At 40.8% G+C, this 18,278-nt stretch overlaps 1 protein-coding gene across 2 annotated transcripts in view; it reads left to right on the plus strand.

Annotated features, from left to right (window-relative positions):
- The first annotated feature begins 8,998 nt into the window (after positions 1-8,998).
- fand (Pre-mRNA-splicing factor SYF1 fand) overlaps positions 8,999-18,278 on the plus strand; it is a 235,098-nt gene continuing 225,818 nt past the window's right edge. Inside the window, exon 1 of one of the 2 annotated variants that reach the window (XM_067145461.2) lies at positions 8,999-9,093. In XM_067145461.2, coding sequence (XP_067001562.2) covers positions 9,058-9,093 — 36 coding nt within the window. In that variant the 5' untranslated portion in view covers positions 8,999-9,057. The remainder of the gene's footprint in view (positions 9,094-18,278) is intronic. The other variant, XM_067145462.2, reaches the window with a different exon arrangement.

The raw sequence follows: 18,278 nt of genomic DNA on the forward strand, positions 1-18,278 counted from the left end.
ATGTTGTATGTGGCTATTCTTACTTTCTTAGTCGATCTTTTCGAATTTTTGCCTCCCCCAGAATCCTTGGGGCAGACTGACGTATTGTCAGTGTGAGATTCTGACTCTTTCACTCTACTCACCTGGGGTAGTTTCGTTTGAAAATTTGAAGTCATAGGAGTTTATGGAAGGTGTTCGGCAATAAAACACCACGCTTCCCAGACGTGTTGGTGAGTTGTGATTCAGCCACCCCTAACATGGGGAACAGACGCTGTCGGGGTACCGCCACTAACATGTGGAACCGTCGTGCCCTTTGTGTATTGTACTCGTATTAATCCCCAAGTACAGGGCTGCCTCTTCCAACATCTCCGCTGTACCGAAGATCACCCTCTCCGCCGTTGATGTCGTTGAGGTCTTCACTCGTAACCCTGATCTGGGACCCTTACCAGATACTACACACCGGGTCAGTGTGCTCTGGGACTCACATAGGTGGAGGCGCCACTCCCTGGGTAGAGCTGCCTCCAAGGAGGGTCTCTACCTGCTACCACTTTTGATGTTATATTGTTCCCTAAATCATTTGAGTATATTAAGAAAAGTAACGGACCGATTATACTACCCTGTGCAATTCCCTTCCGAACTTTCTCTTCCTGTGATATATTATTTCCTACTTTGACTTTCTGAACCCTTGAATTTAGAAATGTTCTTATCCAACGTATAACCCTTACGTCCAATCCGATTCCCTCCAATTTCTTTAATAATATTCCATGTTGCACTCTATCAAAGACTTTGGATGGGGTCTGGCTATGCAGTCTAACTGGCCTCCTGAATCCAACTGATCTGGTATGTCCTGCGGAAATCCCACCAGTTGTGCCTCACAAGAAAATTTCTTTCTAAATCTATACTGGCTCCTCATGAACCAATTTTTATCATTACATATCCCTCTGATGTACTTTGCTATTAAACTCTCCAGTATTTTACAAACTATACTGGTCAGGCTGATTGTTCTGTAGTTCTCTGGTTTCCTTTTATCACCCTTTCCTTTATAAATTAGTATTTTTATAGATTCCTTCCATTCTTTGGTATTACACTATTATTTATGACATAGTCAAAGAGAAATTTTAAATAAGGCACTATGTACCACTCCATCATCTTGAATACCTCCCCAGTAATTTGATCACTTCCTGCTGCTTTTCCTTGCTGAAGCAGTTGTATTTCTCTGAAAATATCTTCATTTGCGAATGAGAAGCTTCTTGTTTCCCTATGTGTCTGTCCCTCTCTATCTTCTGTTATGGATTCCAACTCCTGACAATCTTCTACTGAATCTCTGAATTCCCTACTAAATAGATTTGCTTTCTCAGCATCTGTTAAATAGTGTTCACCCCCTTCTCCCCCCATTTGTAAGAATTTGGATTCCTTTTCCTTTCTGATTCCTAATATATGAATACAGCTTTTTCCATTTCCCTTTGTGGTCATTACCCTCTTGAAGTATGCCATTCGTATATTTCTCTTTTGCTTGCTTTTTCACTCTATTCAGTTCCCTCATTAGTTGTTTTCTAGTTTCTCCATTCTCCCTACCCTCTTTGATTTTCTGGTTTACTATTCTACATTTTCTTTTTAATTTTCTTATTTTCCTTGTGTAATAAACAGGGTCTGAGGTCATTTTACCCTTCTTAACAGGCACAACTCTCCTTCCCAAATGATTCTTTTAAATTTAGCCCAAAGTGTATCCACATTACTCCCTTCACTTATCCAACAACTGAATTGTGATTTAAGGTAAGTCCCAAATTCATCAACTTTAGTTTTTCTGTATAATTTCTTGTCTTGTGCGACCCTCTTATTAAGCACCCATTTTTGGTACGAGTCCTACATCCATTATTACAGCCTTATGGTCACCTATTCCTTCAATTACCTCAGTTTTATCAACAATTTCCCATGGTTTAACCAAGAATACATCTAGCAAGTTATTCAGACAAGTCGGTTCTTGTACTACTTGTGTAAATCCTCCCTCCCAAATTAACTTCCATTCCATTCAACTTAAGGCAAGTTTGGATCTCCCCCAATTATTACCATACCATTATTATTGTTTTTATGAGTATAATCTATTATTTTCTCAAATATTTCCATGTCTCTTTCCTCTCTTCCAGGCCTGTATGTTCCTATAATTCCCACCTCCTTCATATTATCCCAAACTAATTTTACCCTAATATTTCATCCCTTTCATCGGTAAACCATTCGTGTGAACCACTGGCGTAGCCAAGGGGGGGGCCCCACCTAAAATCTTTCCTGAAACTAGAGCGAGGATTAGCTGTTATTTTACGTACGATACGAACAACTTAAAACTTACGTCAAAATGACGAATTAACGTAGCGACAAAGAATCTACTAGCAGGGCTCAATACGGCCATTCATAATTCTCCATATTTGTACTGCTTGAATGAAAGGAAGACACTTAGGATTGTGATGCGCGGGGATATTTCACTGTAGAGGCCTCAGTATTGGGAATGTGTTGACAAATGCCAAAAGATGAGGAAAGGGGTAATTAGCCAGGGATTACTCAGTAGGGGGTCGGAACGTGACCACCGAGATAACGGGGTCCACAGCCAGAAACAGTTGAACAACATCGTGTCAGCTTTTGCAGATCAGTTCCAAGAAACTGGGATTGTACCGTGGTTGAAAGATGTGCTGTGTTTAAGTTGCAGCGTTTGGAAGACTGTGACAGGATTGTGAGCAGCACGTTAGTTTCTCATTTTGTGCCATGTAATAACTTTATTTGTCACTAAGGGCAAAATAATGTGCATCCTCGGTAAGTTATGATTTAAAAAAAAAATTCTAATAGCAAGACAGATTGCAGATGCGTACCTTAGTTCTATAGGTAGGTCTATATATTTTGTCAAATGCCCGGGGACTGATTGGAACTTCAAATGGCATCATCAAAAGTGCATGTAACTATCTTGTAATTAGCGGATGTGATAACTCAGTTCCAATGGTTCTATCTTCTCCTCAAGATGGCCGAGGCTTGAGTCACAGTCGATGCATGAAACATTTTTAAAATGGGAAGTCACGTTCTATTGATACAGATTCTACTTAAAACACTAGGTCGTGTGCCTTACCTTTCTTTAGTACTTTTGAGTAATAACCTCATCATTTATGATGGTGTATTTTGAGTATCAACCATTCTTCGGGCTTATATTGTACCTTAAATGGTGAGTCGATGCAGTGGCGTACCCACGAAATAATTTCAGTGGCCAAGTCTAGGCCAGTAGCGTGGATACAACTTTTCCATGGAAGGGGTTGTGAAAAGATGTTTTATTTTGTATTTAGAATTTGCTTTACATCGCACCGTAGGTCTTATGGCAACGATGGGAAAGTAAAGGGTTAGGAGTGGGAAGGAAGCGGCTGTAGCCTTAACTGTATGTTGTATGTTCAGTCTTCAGCCCAAAGGCTGGTTGGATCCTCAACAGCTCCGCCATCAGCTGTGATTAAGGTGTGAAAATGGGAAACCACGGAAAACCATCTTTAGGGCTGCCGACAGTGGGGTTCGAAGCGGATGCAAGCACACAGCTGTGCGCCCTTAACCGCACGGCCAACTCGCCCGGTGGATATGAAAAGAAAGCCGGTCCTACCGAGTGCGGTGACGGATCTTCTGTAGATATTGATGGTTTTGATTGTTGCCATGTAATTATATCCAACAATCGAAATCATAGCTTCTGTACTCTAAACCGGCTGCATTATTGAAACTGTTCGTAAAATTGATATCGTTCTTCGTTTGAGGAAGTGGAATCTTCATTTTTTTTTTCTAAAAAAAAAGAACCACTTTGGTACGACGCCCCGTGAAGATGACTACCTGCCAGGTCGTAGATATTTTGATCACGGGAGACTCATGGCCAACTCTATTGCACCCACAAACAAGGCTGTATCTTCCCGATCCCACGCCTTTCTTAACTCTGTCAGTGGCGGGCATCGAATGCAGGATGCCTTAAGTCTAATTCTAAAATAAGGTGACCTGAAAGTAACAAGCCGACCCCGCGGTGTAGGGGTAGCTTGCCTGCCTCTTACCGGAGGCCCCGGGTTCGATTCCCGGCCAGGTCAGGGTTTTTACCTGGATCTGAGGACTGGTTCGAGGTACACTCAGCCCATGAGCTTATAATTGAGGAGCTATCTGACGGTGAGATAACGGCCCCGGTCTAGAAAGCCTAGAATAACGGCGGAGAGGATTCGTCGTGCTGACCACAGGACACCTCATAATTTGCAGGACTTCGGGCTTGGTAGGCGATGGCCCTTCGGGGCTGTTACGCCATGGAGTTTGGTTTGGAAAAGTGTACAGAGAAGGAAGCGACACCCCTGCAAGGCTCTTTAGCTTCCAGCTAGTTCTTCCGTCCGGTCTCGTGCATTTAGGACAGTTGGAAAACGTACGCCTTAATAAATGCTCTTCATAAAACCTGTGTAAACATACTAACTGAATCTATTTATAACAATAATCACAAACGCCTCCTTTTCATGTGGTTCAGTTGGTTGAGTCGCTGTCCTTCTGAGTCCGAATTCGCAGGTTCAAATCCCGACTTTGGTCGGTGGCCCTCAAAACGGTGTTGAAATGGCAACAGCTCCATGTCGTTGGTTTCTGGCACGTTAATAAATATTATACATACGAATATTAGCGTCATAAAACTGTAACTTAATGCTACTATATTCTGCACCCCAGGCTTGCGAGGGAAACGAATTAACAATTTGCTTTACGTCGCAACGACACTGATAGGCTTTATGGTGACGGTGGGATAGGAAAGGCGTAGGAGTGGGATGGAAGCGGCCGTTCCCTTAATTAAGGTACAGCCCCAGCATTTGCCTGGTGTGAATATTGGAAACCACGGGAAACCATTTTCAGGGCTGCCGACAGAAGTGTTCGAATACACTGCCTCCCGGATGCAAGCTCACAACTGCGCTGCCCTAACCGCTAGGGAAACTAATAGGACAAGGTAAACACTCCCTAGCATATGTTGTGACATATATTTTTCTTTACCTACTAACAAATATCTATACCCATACCCCTTACATTCTATATTTACTTATTTATTTATTAGTGCCTTTTTTTACAGTGGCGAAGTTAGGGCTCGAGGCCCTCTCGTATACTTAACCACATACTAATCAAAATCTTAAATAAAATACTGAGATACATAAAACAGTTAAAACTACAACAATTAATAGTTTTAAAAATAAATTTAAATACATTTGAAAATTGCGGCTGCATGGCTAAATGGTTAGCGAGTTGGCCTTTGGTCACAGGGTTCCTGGATTCGATTCCCAGCATGGTCGGGAATTTTAACCATCATTGCTTAATTTCGCTAGTACGGGGGCTGGGTATATGTGTCGTCTTCATCATCATTACATTCTCATCCCGACCGCGCAGGTCGCCTACAGGTGTCAAATAAAAATACTTGCACCTGGCGAGCCTAACATGTCCTCGGACACTCCTGGCACTAAAAGCCATACGCCACTTCATTTCAATATTAAAAACTCTTTAAAATGACATCCTCAGGCATGCACACATTCACACTTCAACCAAACCATTCAGTCAGCTGTCCTCAGCAGGTAGTCTCGGCAGGTTTAATTTAATTTCGTGTGGCTATTTTTAGCCGAGTGCAGCCCTTGTAAGGCAGACCCTCCGATGAGGGTGGGCGGCATCTGCCATGTGTAGGTAACTGCGTGTTATTGTGGTGGAGGATAGTGTTATGTGTTGTGTGCGAGTTGCAGGGATGTTGGGGACAGCACAAACACCCAGCCCCCAGGCCATTGGAATTAACCAATGAAGGTTAAAATCCCCGACCCGGGAGGGAATCGAACCCGGGACCCTCTGAACCGAAGGCCAGTACGCTGACCATTCAGCCAACGAGTCGGACGTCTCGGCAGGTGACCTTAAATCTTAATAAAGAGCTAGTTTCTCTGACCTGAGCTGACAGGGAATTCCATAATGTGACGCCGATCACCGTAAATAATCTATTAATTGTATTTGTGCGTTGCAGTGGAATAGAAAGATAGGATCTAGAACGTGTATTTAAGTTGTGAAATGATGATAAAAATGTGAATTAGAAGAAATATACAGTGGCTGACTTTCAGCTAACACTCCTAAACACCATCGTTAAAGTGTGTAGCTGCCGACGTTTATCAGGCGGACAGCCTGATAGTATGGGGTGGTATGAACATCGTACCCAATGTTGTAAATAAATCTCAGGCAGGAATTCCGTGCTCGTTGAAGTTTAAGTGTTTCTTCTCTCGTCATATCAACTAATACAACGTAACAGTAATCAAGAATAGGGGGAATGAGTGTCTGTATTAGTTTTGCCTTTAGCTCAAATGGAAATATATCCCTCTGCCGTTTAAGAGGGTGAAGCACTCCAAAAGTATTCTTTTACGTACCGGTATTTCTTTCGTGTGACCAGAACAATCAAGCGTTTCATTCATAATTAAGCCAAGATTTTTAACCGGTTTACTGTGGGGAATAATGTTCCCATTCAGTAGGACAGGTGGGATTGCGACATTGTTTGAGCAGCTCAGTAATTTTCGTGGTCCAATTATGATTGCCTGAGATTTTGTGGAGTTTAGTATAAGAGAATTTCGTTGTGCATATATACTGAGTCATCAGAGGTCATTGTTAATATCTTGTCTTGCAGTGTCGATATGTTATTTCCTGTCACGGATGGTATGTCATTGATATAAATACAGAAAAGTAAGGGTCCTGGAATACTGCCCTGCGGGGCACCACTAAGTTTCATTTTCCATTTAGGGGCCTTGTCGTTTACTGTTACACGCTGTTGATGGTTACTCAAATTTAAATCTAAGAATTTCATTTTTGTCTGTATTGAACTGAGAATGGAAGATAGGAAACTTAAAAGGGTCCACCTTTTCAATACAATTGTATTGTATTGTATTGAAAAGGTGGACCCTTTTAAGGTTACTCAAATAATAACTAAGAAAAGCGCAGCCAGGTCGAAATTTAGCAGTTCCATTTACTTTATCATAGTCGGAATTTCTATAGTGTCAAAGGTGCTACTGAAGTCAAGAATGATAAGTTTAGTGAGCAGTCATTTGTCTATAGCGTTTCTTCTTACCTTCAAAAGTGCTGTCGCGGTACTGTGACCCTTCTTAAATCCAGATTGCAAAGGGTCCAAAGGAGCATTTTTATTTAGGTATTCCAGAACTTGCTCATATACTAAACGTTCAAAGGCTTTAGAAAGCGCAGGGAGTATGAACACAGGACAAATGTCAGAGAGAGATTGTGGGTCTAAACTCTTAGGTACCAGTATAATATTCAATATTGTCTGTTTTCCAGATAGTAGGGAAAATTCCGTTTAGTAAACAGTAGTTCAGTATGTGCGACAGTATAGGCAGGACAGCACCAATAATGTTATGTATAAAAGTAATAGGATTATCATCTACACGTGTGGCCTTTGATTTAATCGAGTACAAAGCCTTTTTAACCTGATTTTCTGTGACACTGTGAAATGTGAATGGTGGATTGGCTGGAGGGGAGGGCGGTGATTCGGTGCAGTTAATTGGGGTAGGTTGAATATTTATTCTACTAGAGTAATCGTTCAGTTCGTCAAGTAGAATGTCAGGAGTTGTCTGGCTCTGTTGATGTTTTCCTATTCCCAGAGCTGTAAATTGGTCCCATGCGCGATTGGAATTAAAATTGTTAGCTAAATTCCGGAAATATGCACATTTTTTATTTCTGATTAACTGCTTTGTGCGATTTCTTAAGATGCGGTAAGATTCGAAGTCTGTGTCATCTAAGGTTTGTTTATAATGTCGAAATAACGAGTCACGGTGGGCCACCATTCTCTTGGTTTCAACATCTAGCCATGGAGAAGGGCGAGAAACCTTTATTCAACGTGTAGGTGTGTGTTTCTTTGCCGCATTAATCGTATAAAATGTCACTTCTTTATAGCTTATCACATGACCATTATTATAATAAAATTACCGTATTTATATTCTGGCTTGTGGACTCGGTGTTTGTCCCAACATTTTCCTCTTCATATTCAGACAACATACTACACTACCAGGCACCAAAGAAACACACAACAGTGATTACATCCCTCCATATAGGGTTTGTCGGGAAGAGCATCCGGCCGTAAAACAGGGCCAAATTCACATTTGCGACACAGTTCGCACCCGTGACCCCACAGATGTAGGAAAAACGGAAGAAGAAGAAGAGGAGGAGGAAGAAGATTATTATTATTATTATTATTATTAGCTTCCGGAATCCGCACGAATCCTCCACTCTTACTTGGATCCAAGGACACCAATTTCCTTTTTAGGTATTCTATACCACCTAAACTCTGGAAGTTTGGTCACCTATCAAAATAAATGCCCCCCCCCCCCAAACTGAAATCCTGGCTACGCTACTGATGTGAACAATAAGTTTCCTTCACCAGAATAAACACCCCCCTCAATTATGTCAGCCTCGTGTCGGTAGATTTACTGGCACGTAAAAGAACTCCTGCGGGACTAAATTCCCGCACCTCGGCGTTTCCGAAAACCGTAAAAGTAGTTAGTGGGACGTAAAGCCAACATTATTATTATTATTATTATTATTATTATTATTATTATTATTATTATTATTATTATTATTATTATTATTATTATTATTATTAAGGAGTAATTTTGCATAACTCACACGGGAGTTAGAGAAGTAAACTGTCTATCCTCAAAGGCAGTCCTGACATAGTGAAAGGCTTTCAAGTTAAGTTTCCCTGAAAGTTACCGGTCTACCCGGTTTGCATCAGGTTCCCATAGCGACGACTGACGATAGTCGTTTCTCGTTTGTCTTTGGTCGCATGTTATCCAACTAATGAGAATTGTATTGCAGAACCTACTGTGATATATTTTGAGATTCAGATTATAATTGTGGAATTTTATAGTGAACTTTCTTACAATTAATATTTACTTCAAGGATGTTTTTATTAGATTATTCATTGCCTTCTTATCGACCGTATTTTGTGTTATGATGACACTGAATGTGTGAGAAAATCCGTTGTAGTGTTGCTATCATGGTGGTACGCACTGTGTTATTGTGAAATGTAGTGGTCGTATGAAAACGTTGTTTTGGTTATATCCTAATTATATTGTAAGTTCAAAATAATCATCTTTATCATGTAATTAATGTCCTAGGGATTAAACTCTGTTATGAGGAATGATTTAATTTCTTTAAGTATTTATTTAACTCTTTTGACTCCGGCATTTGTTATGTGGAAATCTAACCTCTTAGTCGAACTTTTCCTCATTAATTCGAAATAGGTTAGAGGATGGTTCAGACGACGGGTGCCCCAGTAAGAACGTTTTAGCAGTTCTGTTGTTGAAATATTTCATTACGAAGAACAGTAGTGATATCAGGAAGCAGTGGTTAGTTACCTTGTTTCTTATGTATGAGTGCGTCAACCAATTTCGCTAGAACTATCTACTCACGAAGCTACCTGTGCCTTCGACATTGAACAACTTTCTATGGACAGAAATTCTGGGCAAAGACTAAAGCAGAGAGTTTGCTTGACAGTATCCCTACAGCATGTCCAATGAGCCCAGCTGAACCGTAGCCTACCAGATTTTTAGAATTTTTAAACAGACTGTAGTATAGGATAGCTTCTTTTAAAACAATGTGTCCCGAGAAATAGGTCTGCTCTTGGAATTCAAACCTGAATTTTCTGTTCTCGTTATGTGTGTGTTTGGAAATGATTCTGTTTGAAATGCTCGCGTAAAAGGAGTGACGGTCATACTTGAGTAATCCATGTGGAATCTCATAAGAAAACACCTGTCTCAAGACAATGTATGTTCTAAAAGGCTAAGTGATCATTTTGAACCTTCATTATTACCAACCGAGCTCGATAGCTGCAGTCGTTTAACCCAGGAGTGGAAACATGGATTTTTGTAACGTTAATAGTAACGTGGGGTGTCCTCGGACCCCCAGCAGTTACCAGTCTGTGTTACTGGAAATAACGCAAAGTTATATTTTCATAAATAAACAGTAAGAGAGGTTTTAACAGAGAATAAGACTGCAATATAGTGTAATGTATGTTACTGGCACATCAACAAACAAATACAAATCTCTGATGCAACGTTAATTCAGTTTGCAATCGTATTCATCTCTTTTGCAATTCCATTCTTTGTAAGTCTCATTCATATTTACTAGTCGTGTGTTCACCAACATCAATGCAAGTTTCACAAACATTTTTCATGTGCTTTATACACATATATCGTAAACAATTACTGCAGAATGACCTAGTCTTTATGTCCTTACTCCTGGAGCAAATAGTGCATCTTGACTTGCCACTGGGACCTGGCTCTGCTTGTGAGCCATCACTTAGTTCAATCTTTACTTGCTTGGCTGCTTTCTGGTGGATATGCCTAGGTATTTCTGGTTTCAGTGCTATTTTTCTGAGTTGATCTTCAACAAGTTTGATACGAATTTCTACCAGAAATTTGCTGCGTTTCATCTTCTGATCTGGCACGTTACAGTTGTAAATTACATTGCTATTTATTCCCGCAATATCCAGAACTCTGAAGAAGATCACCAATGGCCAGCGTTTACATTTTCTAGGCGTGGTGTAGGAGGTGCTTAAACTAATCAACGACATCCACACCACACTTGGTGAGGTTGTAAAAGGTGATTATATTCGGTTTGTTGTGGTCACCTGTATCTATGCTATTATCTTCCAAGTGCATTGTTGACAACATTAGCACAGCCTTATTTTTCTTTGGGGCATAAGACATAAGTGTCATATTTTGCCGCAACCCAAATAGTGAGGAATTAGGTGTCTTTTCTGCGCAGCAAATTCCTTCGGTACTTCTCTTCTAAGGAATGACAAAGCTACACATAGTAAATATACAATAGGTAAAATATCAACAGTGACACATATCATTGCGCATACAACCTCATTATTTAGTAGTGGGAATATTACTTACCCACAAACAAATGCACAATGCACAGCAATGCAAAATTATGTACACAAAAATGTTCCACAAACGGTAACGTGAGGGTCCACGAGCACCCCAGTCACTTTAACTGGCTGTTTACTTCTTCCAAGACGGAGAACACTCGAGACACATGCTTTGACGTGTAATGCGAACATGTGAATGAAGGTAGACAAAGCATAGAAGTTCAGCCAACTAAACATAAACGCAGTAGTTCAAGAACTGACCGTGGGGGGTCTAGCAGCACCCCGCGTTGCCATTACAGGGTTAAGTGCGGCCATTATCCAGTAATCGGGAGATAGTGGGTTCGAGCCCCACTGTCGGCAGCCTTGAAGATGGTTTTCCATGGTTTCCCATTTTCACACCAGGCAAATGCCGGGGCTGTACCTTAATTAAGGCCACGGCCGATTCCTTCCAATTCCTAGGCCTTTCCTATCCCATTGTCGCCATAAGACATATCTGTGTCGGTGCGACGTAAAGCTAATAGCATTATTACCATTTATAATCTATTATGTCCATAATTAACTCCCATTACGTTATTAATTCATGAATTCAGATTCAAAGCTAGAAAACTAATATTTTATGAAAATAACTTGCTGAGTTGCATGTTTTTTAACATATGCATTCATTTGGTTGTTACAGAGAGTTTCATGAAATATTGTTCTAGTGGGGACATTTCAGTAGGTACATATTTCATTTTTTCCAAGAATTGTATAGTAGTGAGCTCTAAATTGCTTATAATAATGTTATTGGCTTCATGTCCCACTAACTACTTCTACGGTTTTCGGAGACGCCAAAGTGCCGGGATTTAGTCTCGCAGGAGTTCTTTTACGTGCCAGCAAATCTACGAGGCTGACGTAATTGAGCAAGTACCAGTACGACAGGAAAATTCGGTTGTTAATAGGCCTGATAATTATTTGAGCACCTTCAAATACCACCGGACTGAGCCTGGATCGAACCTGCCAAGTTGGGGTCAGAAGGCCAGTTCTCCAACCGTCGGCGCCATCTAAATTACTAAAGAATTGACTATAGGCTACACTATTTGATCAGAAGTATCCAGTCACTCCTGTACACTAGTAAACAACAACTAACAACACATCGTACCTTAGGCCTATGTACCAGTATAAAAGGAGGCAGGGAGGTTTGCGTTGTTCAGTGCAACTGTGGAACAGCAACATCCGATGGTCAAGTGAGCTTAGTGAATTACAGTGAGGGGTATTCATTGAATGCCAAATAAGCAAGAAATCTGTGAGGTTCATTTCTTTTTCTTGCTAGGGGCTTTACGTCACACCGACACAGATAGGTCTTATGGCGATGATGGGATAGGAAAGGCCTAGGAGTTGGAAGGAAGCGGCCGTGGCCTTAATTAAGGTACAGCCCCAGCATTTGCCTGGTGTGAAAATGGGAAACCACGGAAAACCATCTTCAGGGCTGCCGATAGTGGGATTCGAACCTACTATCTCCCGGATGCAAGCTCACAGCCGCGCGCCTCTACGCGCACGGCCAACTCGGAGGGTCATTTCTAACCTTACGGATGTACCCACTTATTCTGTCAGTGATGTAATTGTAAAGTGGAGACGTGATGGTCCAACCACAGCACGATGATGATCTGGTCGGCTTCATATACTGACAGCCAGGGATCAACAAAAATTAAAGAGGGTGGTGCAGGTAATTCGTCAGTTGTCTGTAGAAAGGGAAAGGGAATTTTGAAGTGTTACGCAAAGTACAGCCAGTCCTATGACTGTGCATCAGGAATTATAAAGGACAGGGTTTCATGGTCGAGCAGTCGACCATAAACCAAATATTTCCCCTCTTAATAAAAAGCGCCATCTGGCTTGGTGTAAAGAACAGTGCCACTGGACACCGGAACAGTGGAAACAGGTAATTTGGAGTGATCAGTCATGCTATAAATTGTGGCAATCTGATAGGAGTACTTGGGTATGGAGAATACCCAGGAAATGCTATCTAGTGAATGTTTAGTACCAACAGTGAAGTTTGGAGAAGGTGGCGTTTTGTTACAGGGATGTTTCTCATGGCATGGACTCTGCCCTCTTGTAGGACTGCCTGGTACTGTAAATGCAGGAGGATTTCAATACATTTTGAATGCTTTCATATTGTATTCCGTGGAAATTCAGTTCGGCGATGACCATGGTTTATACCAACGTGATAACACTCTGAGTCATAAAGCGTGCTCTGTAATCCAATGGTTTAACTACTGCATCTCAATCTCTGTAATACTGCATGCTCTGTGCTGCAAGTATTGCATTTACAGAGATATTACAAATTGCAGCATTTACCATACCCAAAATATAAGACCATTATAAAATGAGAAATAATACTTAACATATTACTAATTGAGAAGACAATGCACATACAGAAACAAACATTTTATGTTTGAGCCTGATTTAAGATATAGAAACTTAAAATATATAAATTCCTGCCAATTACAATAGGTATATAAGAATTTTTCTCAACAGGGGATTGGAGTAACGCAAATAACAGAGCACCTTTTTACTCCTTTTCTTATTGATATTCACTAGCTGTGGTCACGTAAATGTTTCTATCACTATTTCACTGACCATTTGCTCGACCTGAAACATCATATTTCAGTAAAAAGGACTGTGAGAGGGAAGCTATCACAATGCCGTGTATTGTTTTCAAAATATGGAACAGCAGCTTCAATGATGTCTTGCAAATACTTATAAGCCCAACAAAACACTGTTTAAAGTATCAAAGGCCTCCCCTGTGTTGATTTCTAATGACCTGCATTAGCGCTGTTGATGAGACGGCATGGATATATTGCATACACACATTCTAGTCTTTCTTTAACCACACACACACACTAAATATCTACAAAGTTTGGGGGCTGTTCCTAAATTTATTTCCACCGTAGCATCTGGTACACAATTTTTTTCAGAAGGACGGTGACATCTTTGGGAAGAGCATTTTCTTCATTGAGTTTGATTTGTTTCTCATGACGATGATGATGAAAGCATTCAGTCGGTAAGGCGTTACCGTGCCGAGCTGAGTGGCTCAGACGGTTGAGGTGCTGGCCTTCTAACCTCTTCTAACCTCAACTTGGCAGGTTCGATTGTGGCTCAGTCCGGTGGTATTTGAAGGTGCTCAAATACAGTGAAACCTCGGAATGCGAGTAACTTGGTCTACGAGTGTTTTGCAAGATGAGCAAACATTTTAAATAAATTGTAACTTGATATGCGAGTGAGGTTCCGCAATACGAGCGTCACGTGTGCCTACATTTTCCCATCCCCTGTTCTTTTGTTGAATGGATGAACGAGGTCTTTGGTCCTGTAGTGAAGAAATACCTTTCAGATAATAATATGCTGCTCAAAGTCTTGCTAGTTATGGCCTTGAGGCCTTGAGGACGACTTACTGGAGGAATTCAAGTTCGTTAAGGTTAAGTTCCTTCCTCCCCACACTACACCAATTCTCCAGCCTATGGATCAGCAAGTCATTTCAAACTTCAAGAAGTTATACACCAAAGCACTATTTCAGCGATGCTTTGAAGTGACCGAAGGAACAAACCTTACCCTCCAAGAGTTTGGGAGAAATCATTTCCCCATCGTGAACTGCCTGAAGATCATAGATAAAGCCTGGGATGGAGTCACCAAGAGAATTCTTACTTCCACTTGTGGAAAGCTGTGGCCTGACCGTGTTCTTGGACGTGACTTTGAGGGTATTGTTGGTGACAATGAGCTGCTGATTGTCGATGAAATTGTGTCCTTAGGGAAGACTATAGGGTTGGAGGTGAATGACGTGGACATTCAAGAGCTGGTGGAAGAACATAGCCAGTAACTGACCACCAACGAACTGATGGACCTGCAACAAGAAAAACAGGTGGAAGTTATGGAGATTTCGTCCAGGGAAGAGGAGGAAGAACAGTCACTTCAAATGAGATTCGGGAGAAGTGCAAAATATGGGAAACGGTCCAACATTTTATAGAAAAACACCACCTGAATAAGGCTGTAGCAGTGCAAGCGATGAATCAGTTCAATGACAATGCAGTGTCACATTTTTGTGAAATCATTAAAAAGAGGCAAAAGCAACAGTCATTGGACAGGTTCCTCGTTAAAGTTGCATGAAGAGAAAATAATTCCAGTGAGCCAACAGGCAGCAGTGATTCCGTTAGCAAAATTCGTGCAGCACAGTAACTTTTCTCATGTCATCTCTCGTCTCCCTCACACCAACAATGATTCTATTGTAAGGAAAAGTGCACTTTAATTTGTTTTACGTGATATTTTGTTTTAGAATGGTATGCAAATAAATGTTTTTGTGTTGTAGACGAATCGTCCGCGTTTCAATTGTTTCTTACGGAAAAACTTGCTTTGATATACGAGGGCTTTGGATTACAAGCATGTTGCCGGAACGAATTATGCTCGCAATCCAAGGTTCCACTGTACGTCAGCCTTCCCCTCATGTTGGTAGGTTTACTTGCATCTAAAAGAACTCCTGTGCGACTAAATTCTGGCACTTTGGCATCTCTGAAAACTGTAGGGACGTAAAGCAAATAACATTATAGGCGTTACCGCAGGCACGATAAAATACTATCTGCACTAACAACATTCGCACTGTGAGAAGGTTCGTAAGTCCAGATTTCAGAATATGTTTTATAGCACGTAATACAGTGCATGTGTCCGTCATGTCATTAAGATCCACCGCTTAATCTCTGCACTAAATAGAACTTCAACTGCGTCTCCAGAAAATCTAATGAAAACATAAATGAACCAGTTCTTTGACAGATAAGACGCTCGTTCCACTGTAGATTTCGTGTTAGCAAGAGCTCATCTGCCATCTTATTAGTCAGACCCTTCGTTTTTGTACATTTTCGTTCAAAATTGAAAAGAAAAAAAAAAAAAAAAAAAAAATGCTTACGACTGGGATCACATGGATGAGTCACATAGGATCTCAGTTTTCCCTCTCCAAAATGTTTAAACATAGAAATACTGGTTCTCTGATTGCCACTCACTATTCTAAGCACATTAAAACCTGTTTATTCAACGGCATTAATCACTTTCTGGACTATAAGGGATAGACTGGAGCCTTGACAAGGAAGAAGGCAGAAGGAATAGTAAATTATATTGAAAATCTGTATACAACAAAACAACAGTTTATTCATGAAAACAGGAGACTTTTCAATATCTGTGTCATATGCACCCTCAGCATTGACCACGCCTATGAAGTTGTCACTGGTTTGGCTGTAGAGGAGCTGTTCCTTAATAGTCATTTCATCAGCAATCGCTGTTACAATCCTCTCTGTTGGTTGGAGAGTTTCACATCCAGCTTTAAGCCTTTCCTTCACTAATTGGGAAATCACATCACACTCAACATTTCCTATGTGCCTTTATAGAGTACTTCAATGGAGCTGACACTACTAGACTAGACTAGAGGGCCGATGACCTTAGATGTTAGGCCCCTTTAAACAACAAGCAACAACAAGAAGACTAGACCAGAAGTTCTTCGATAATTTGTAACCTTTCGGGGATACTATTCTCCATGCTACACAGTACTGTATGGTTTGTTCTGACCGCACGGGTTTTGTCTTTTGAATATTATTGATTTGATCTAAAATTTCATCTAAAAGTTCATTGTCCTTCTTCATTAGCTTTTCTCTCAATCTCAGAATCCTGATTGGAGTCTGTGATTTTGTGCTTGTCATCCAATGTATTTCCTCTGGTTGACAAGTTTTTCTCCTCATGGATTTATTCTGAAGAAATATCTAGTCGCTGTCTGGCCTTTTGTGGAGTTGTTTGTCTAGCTTAAAGGTAATGGGGATAATTCGGAAATTGACTGGGCAAATTTGTCTTCATTATCTTACGGTTTTCTCAGTAATCTCCATATCTAAGGTACAGGCTACAAACACGAGAATAATCTGATGGAATCAATTCACTACACTTGGTGATATAGCGTTAAGTCACTTCCCCAAAGTTCTTTGCTTGAAGGAATTTCATGAAACTTCACACTGGATGAATTTTGATTTCCTTGCTTTTATTTACAGAGAGGAACACCACAATTCACCATTTTACAACCAAAAGCACACATATAAACACTTGAGGTAAATGCTCTGGAACACAACAACGTGATTACCTACGGAGACAAGCTAGGTGCATTGACTAGTGCCCCCCAGTGGAGCTTTGTGATACTGAGAGCTCACGCTAAGCAGAATGTTAACCGCATAGCATAGAATAGGCAGTATATAACATTGAGATGGCAATGGGTTTAACTTAATGGTTTATTCTTCAACTGGACTGGCTCAGCCAAAGTTCCGATCTCCACTCAATGGAACAGTTGTAGGATGAGTTAAGATGGCAACTTCATTCCATACCCCCACCGTCTAACATCAACACGTTATGTGGCTACCGTTTTTTTGGAAGAATGGGATGTCATTCCCATGAAAATGTTCCAACACCTAGTGGAAAGTCTCCCCAACTGAGTCAAAGCTGTAATACAGGCAAAAGGCAGACCAACATCATATTAATGTTGATTATTAGAGAGTATATTACCACCAAACTCTGTCTTTAGTCAGAGGTTGGTGTCTGGATACTTTTGATCAGATAGTAGTAACGTATCCACAAAGATGCATACGAGATGCTGTCAGTTGGTACAATTAATTTTATTCACATATTCACAAACTGACACACACATAACCTTAATCACAGTATCAAAACACTTCACTTCAAGAATATCAACAAATAATACCAATATAAATGGTCTGTTATTGGACATTATAAATTTTCCAGCCAACTCATTCCTGGTTGCCAGCGCTTCGCCCTTGTGTGCTATATAGCGTTCCAACCTTAATTGCAGTACAGCGTAGATGGAGTGCGCTGTTGCGAAACTGTCCAGCTCCATGGCTAAATGGTTAGCGCGCTGGTCTTTGGTTCACGGAGCCCCGGGTTCGATTCCCGGCCGAGTCGGGGATTTTAACCTTAATTGGTTATTTCCACTGGCTCGGGGACTGGGTGTGTGTGTGTCATCCTTAAATAGAAAGAGCAAGTAAAGAATGAAAAAGTCAGATAAAAATCGACTCGTGAAGATCACGCTCGAGTGTGACAGTTCCACATTTATCTTTTGTAATTTTAAGTTCATTCGTTCATAAATTAATATTTGTAGAATGGTAAAATAAATACAACATACCTTAATCACTGGTGTTGCTCTCAGACATTGGACGTACACCTTGTATCATTTCTGCAAGGCCCGATGTTCCCGCTTTGGATGAACCGGATTCGGGATATAAACTTGAGGATGATCCGGACGATGAAGAAAGTCATATTAAAAACTTTTCATCGTCGTGTAATTTGTCTGCTTTCCACAAATCTCTTTCATTTTTCT

The sequence above is a fragment of the Anabrus simplex genome, chromosome 4 (genome assembly GCF_040414725.1).
Source record: "Anabrus simplex isolate iqAnaSimp1 chromosome 4, ASM4041472v1, whole genome shotgun sequence".
In the NCBI taxonomy this organism is placed as follows: domain Eukaryota; kingdom Metazoa; phylum Arthropoda; class Insecta; order Orthoptera; family Tettigoniidae; genus Anabrus; species Anabrus simplex.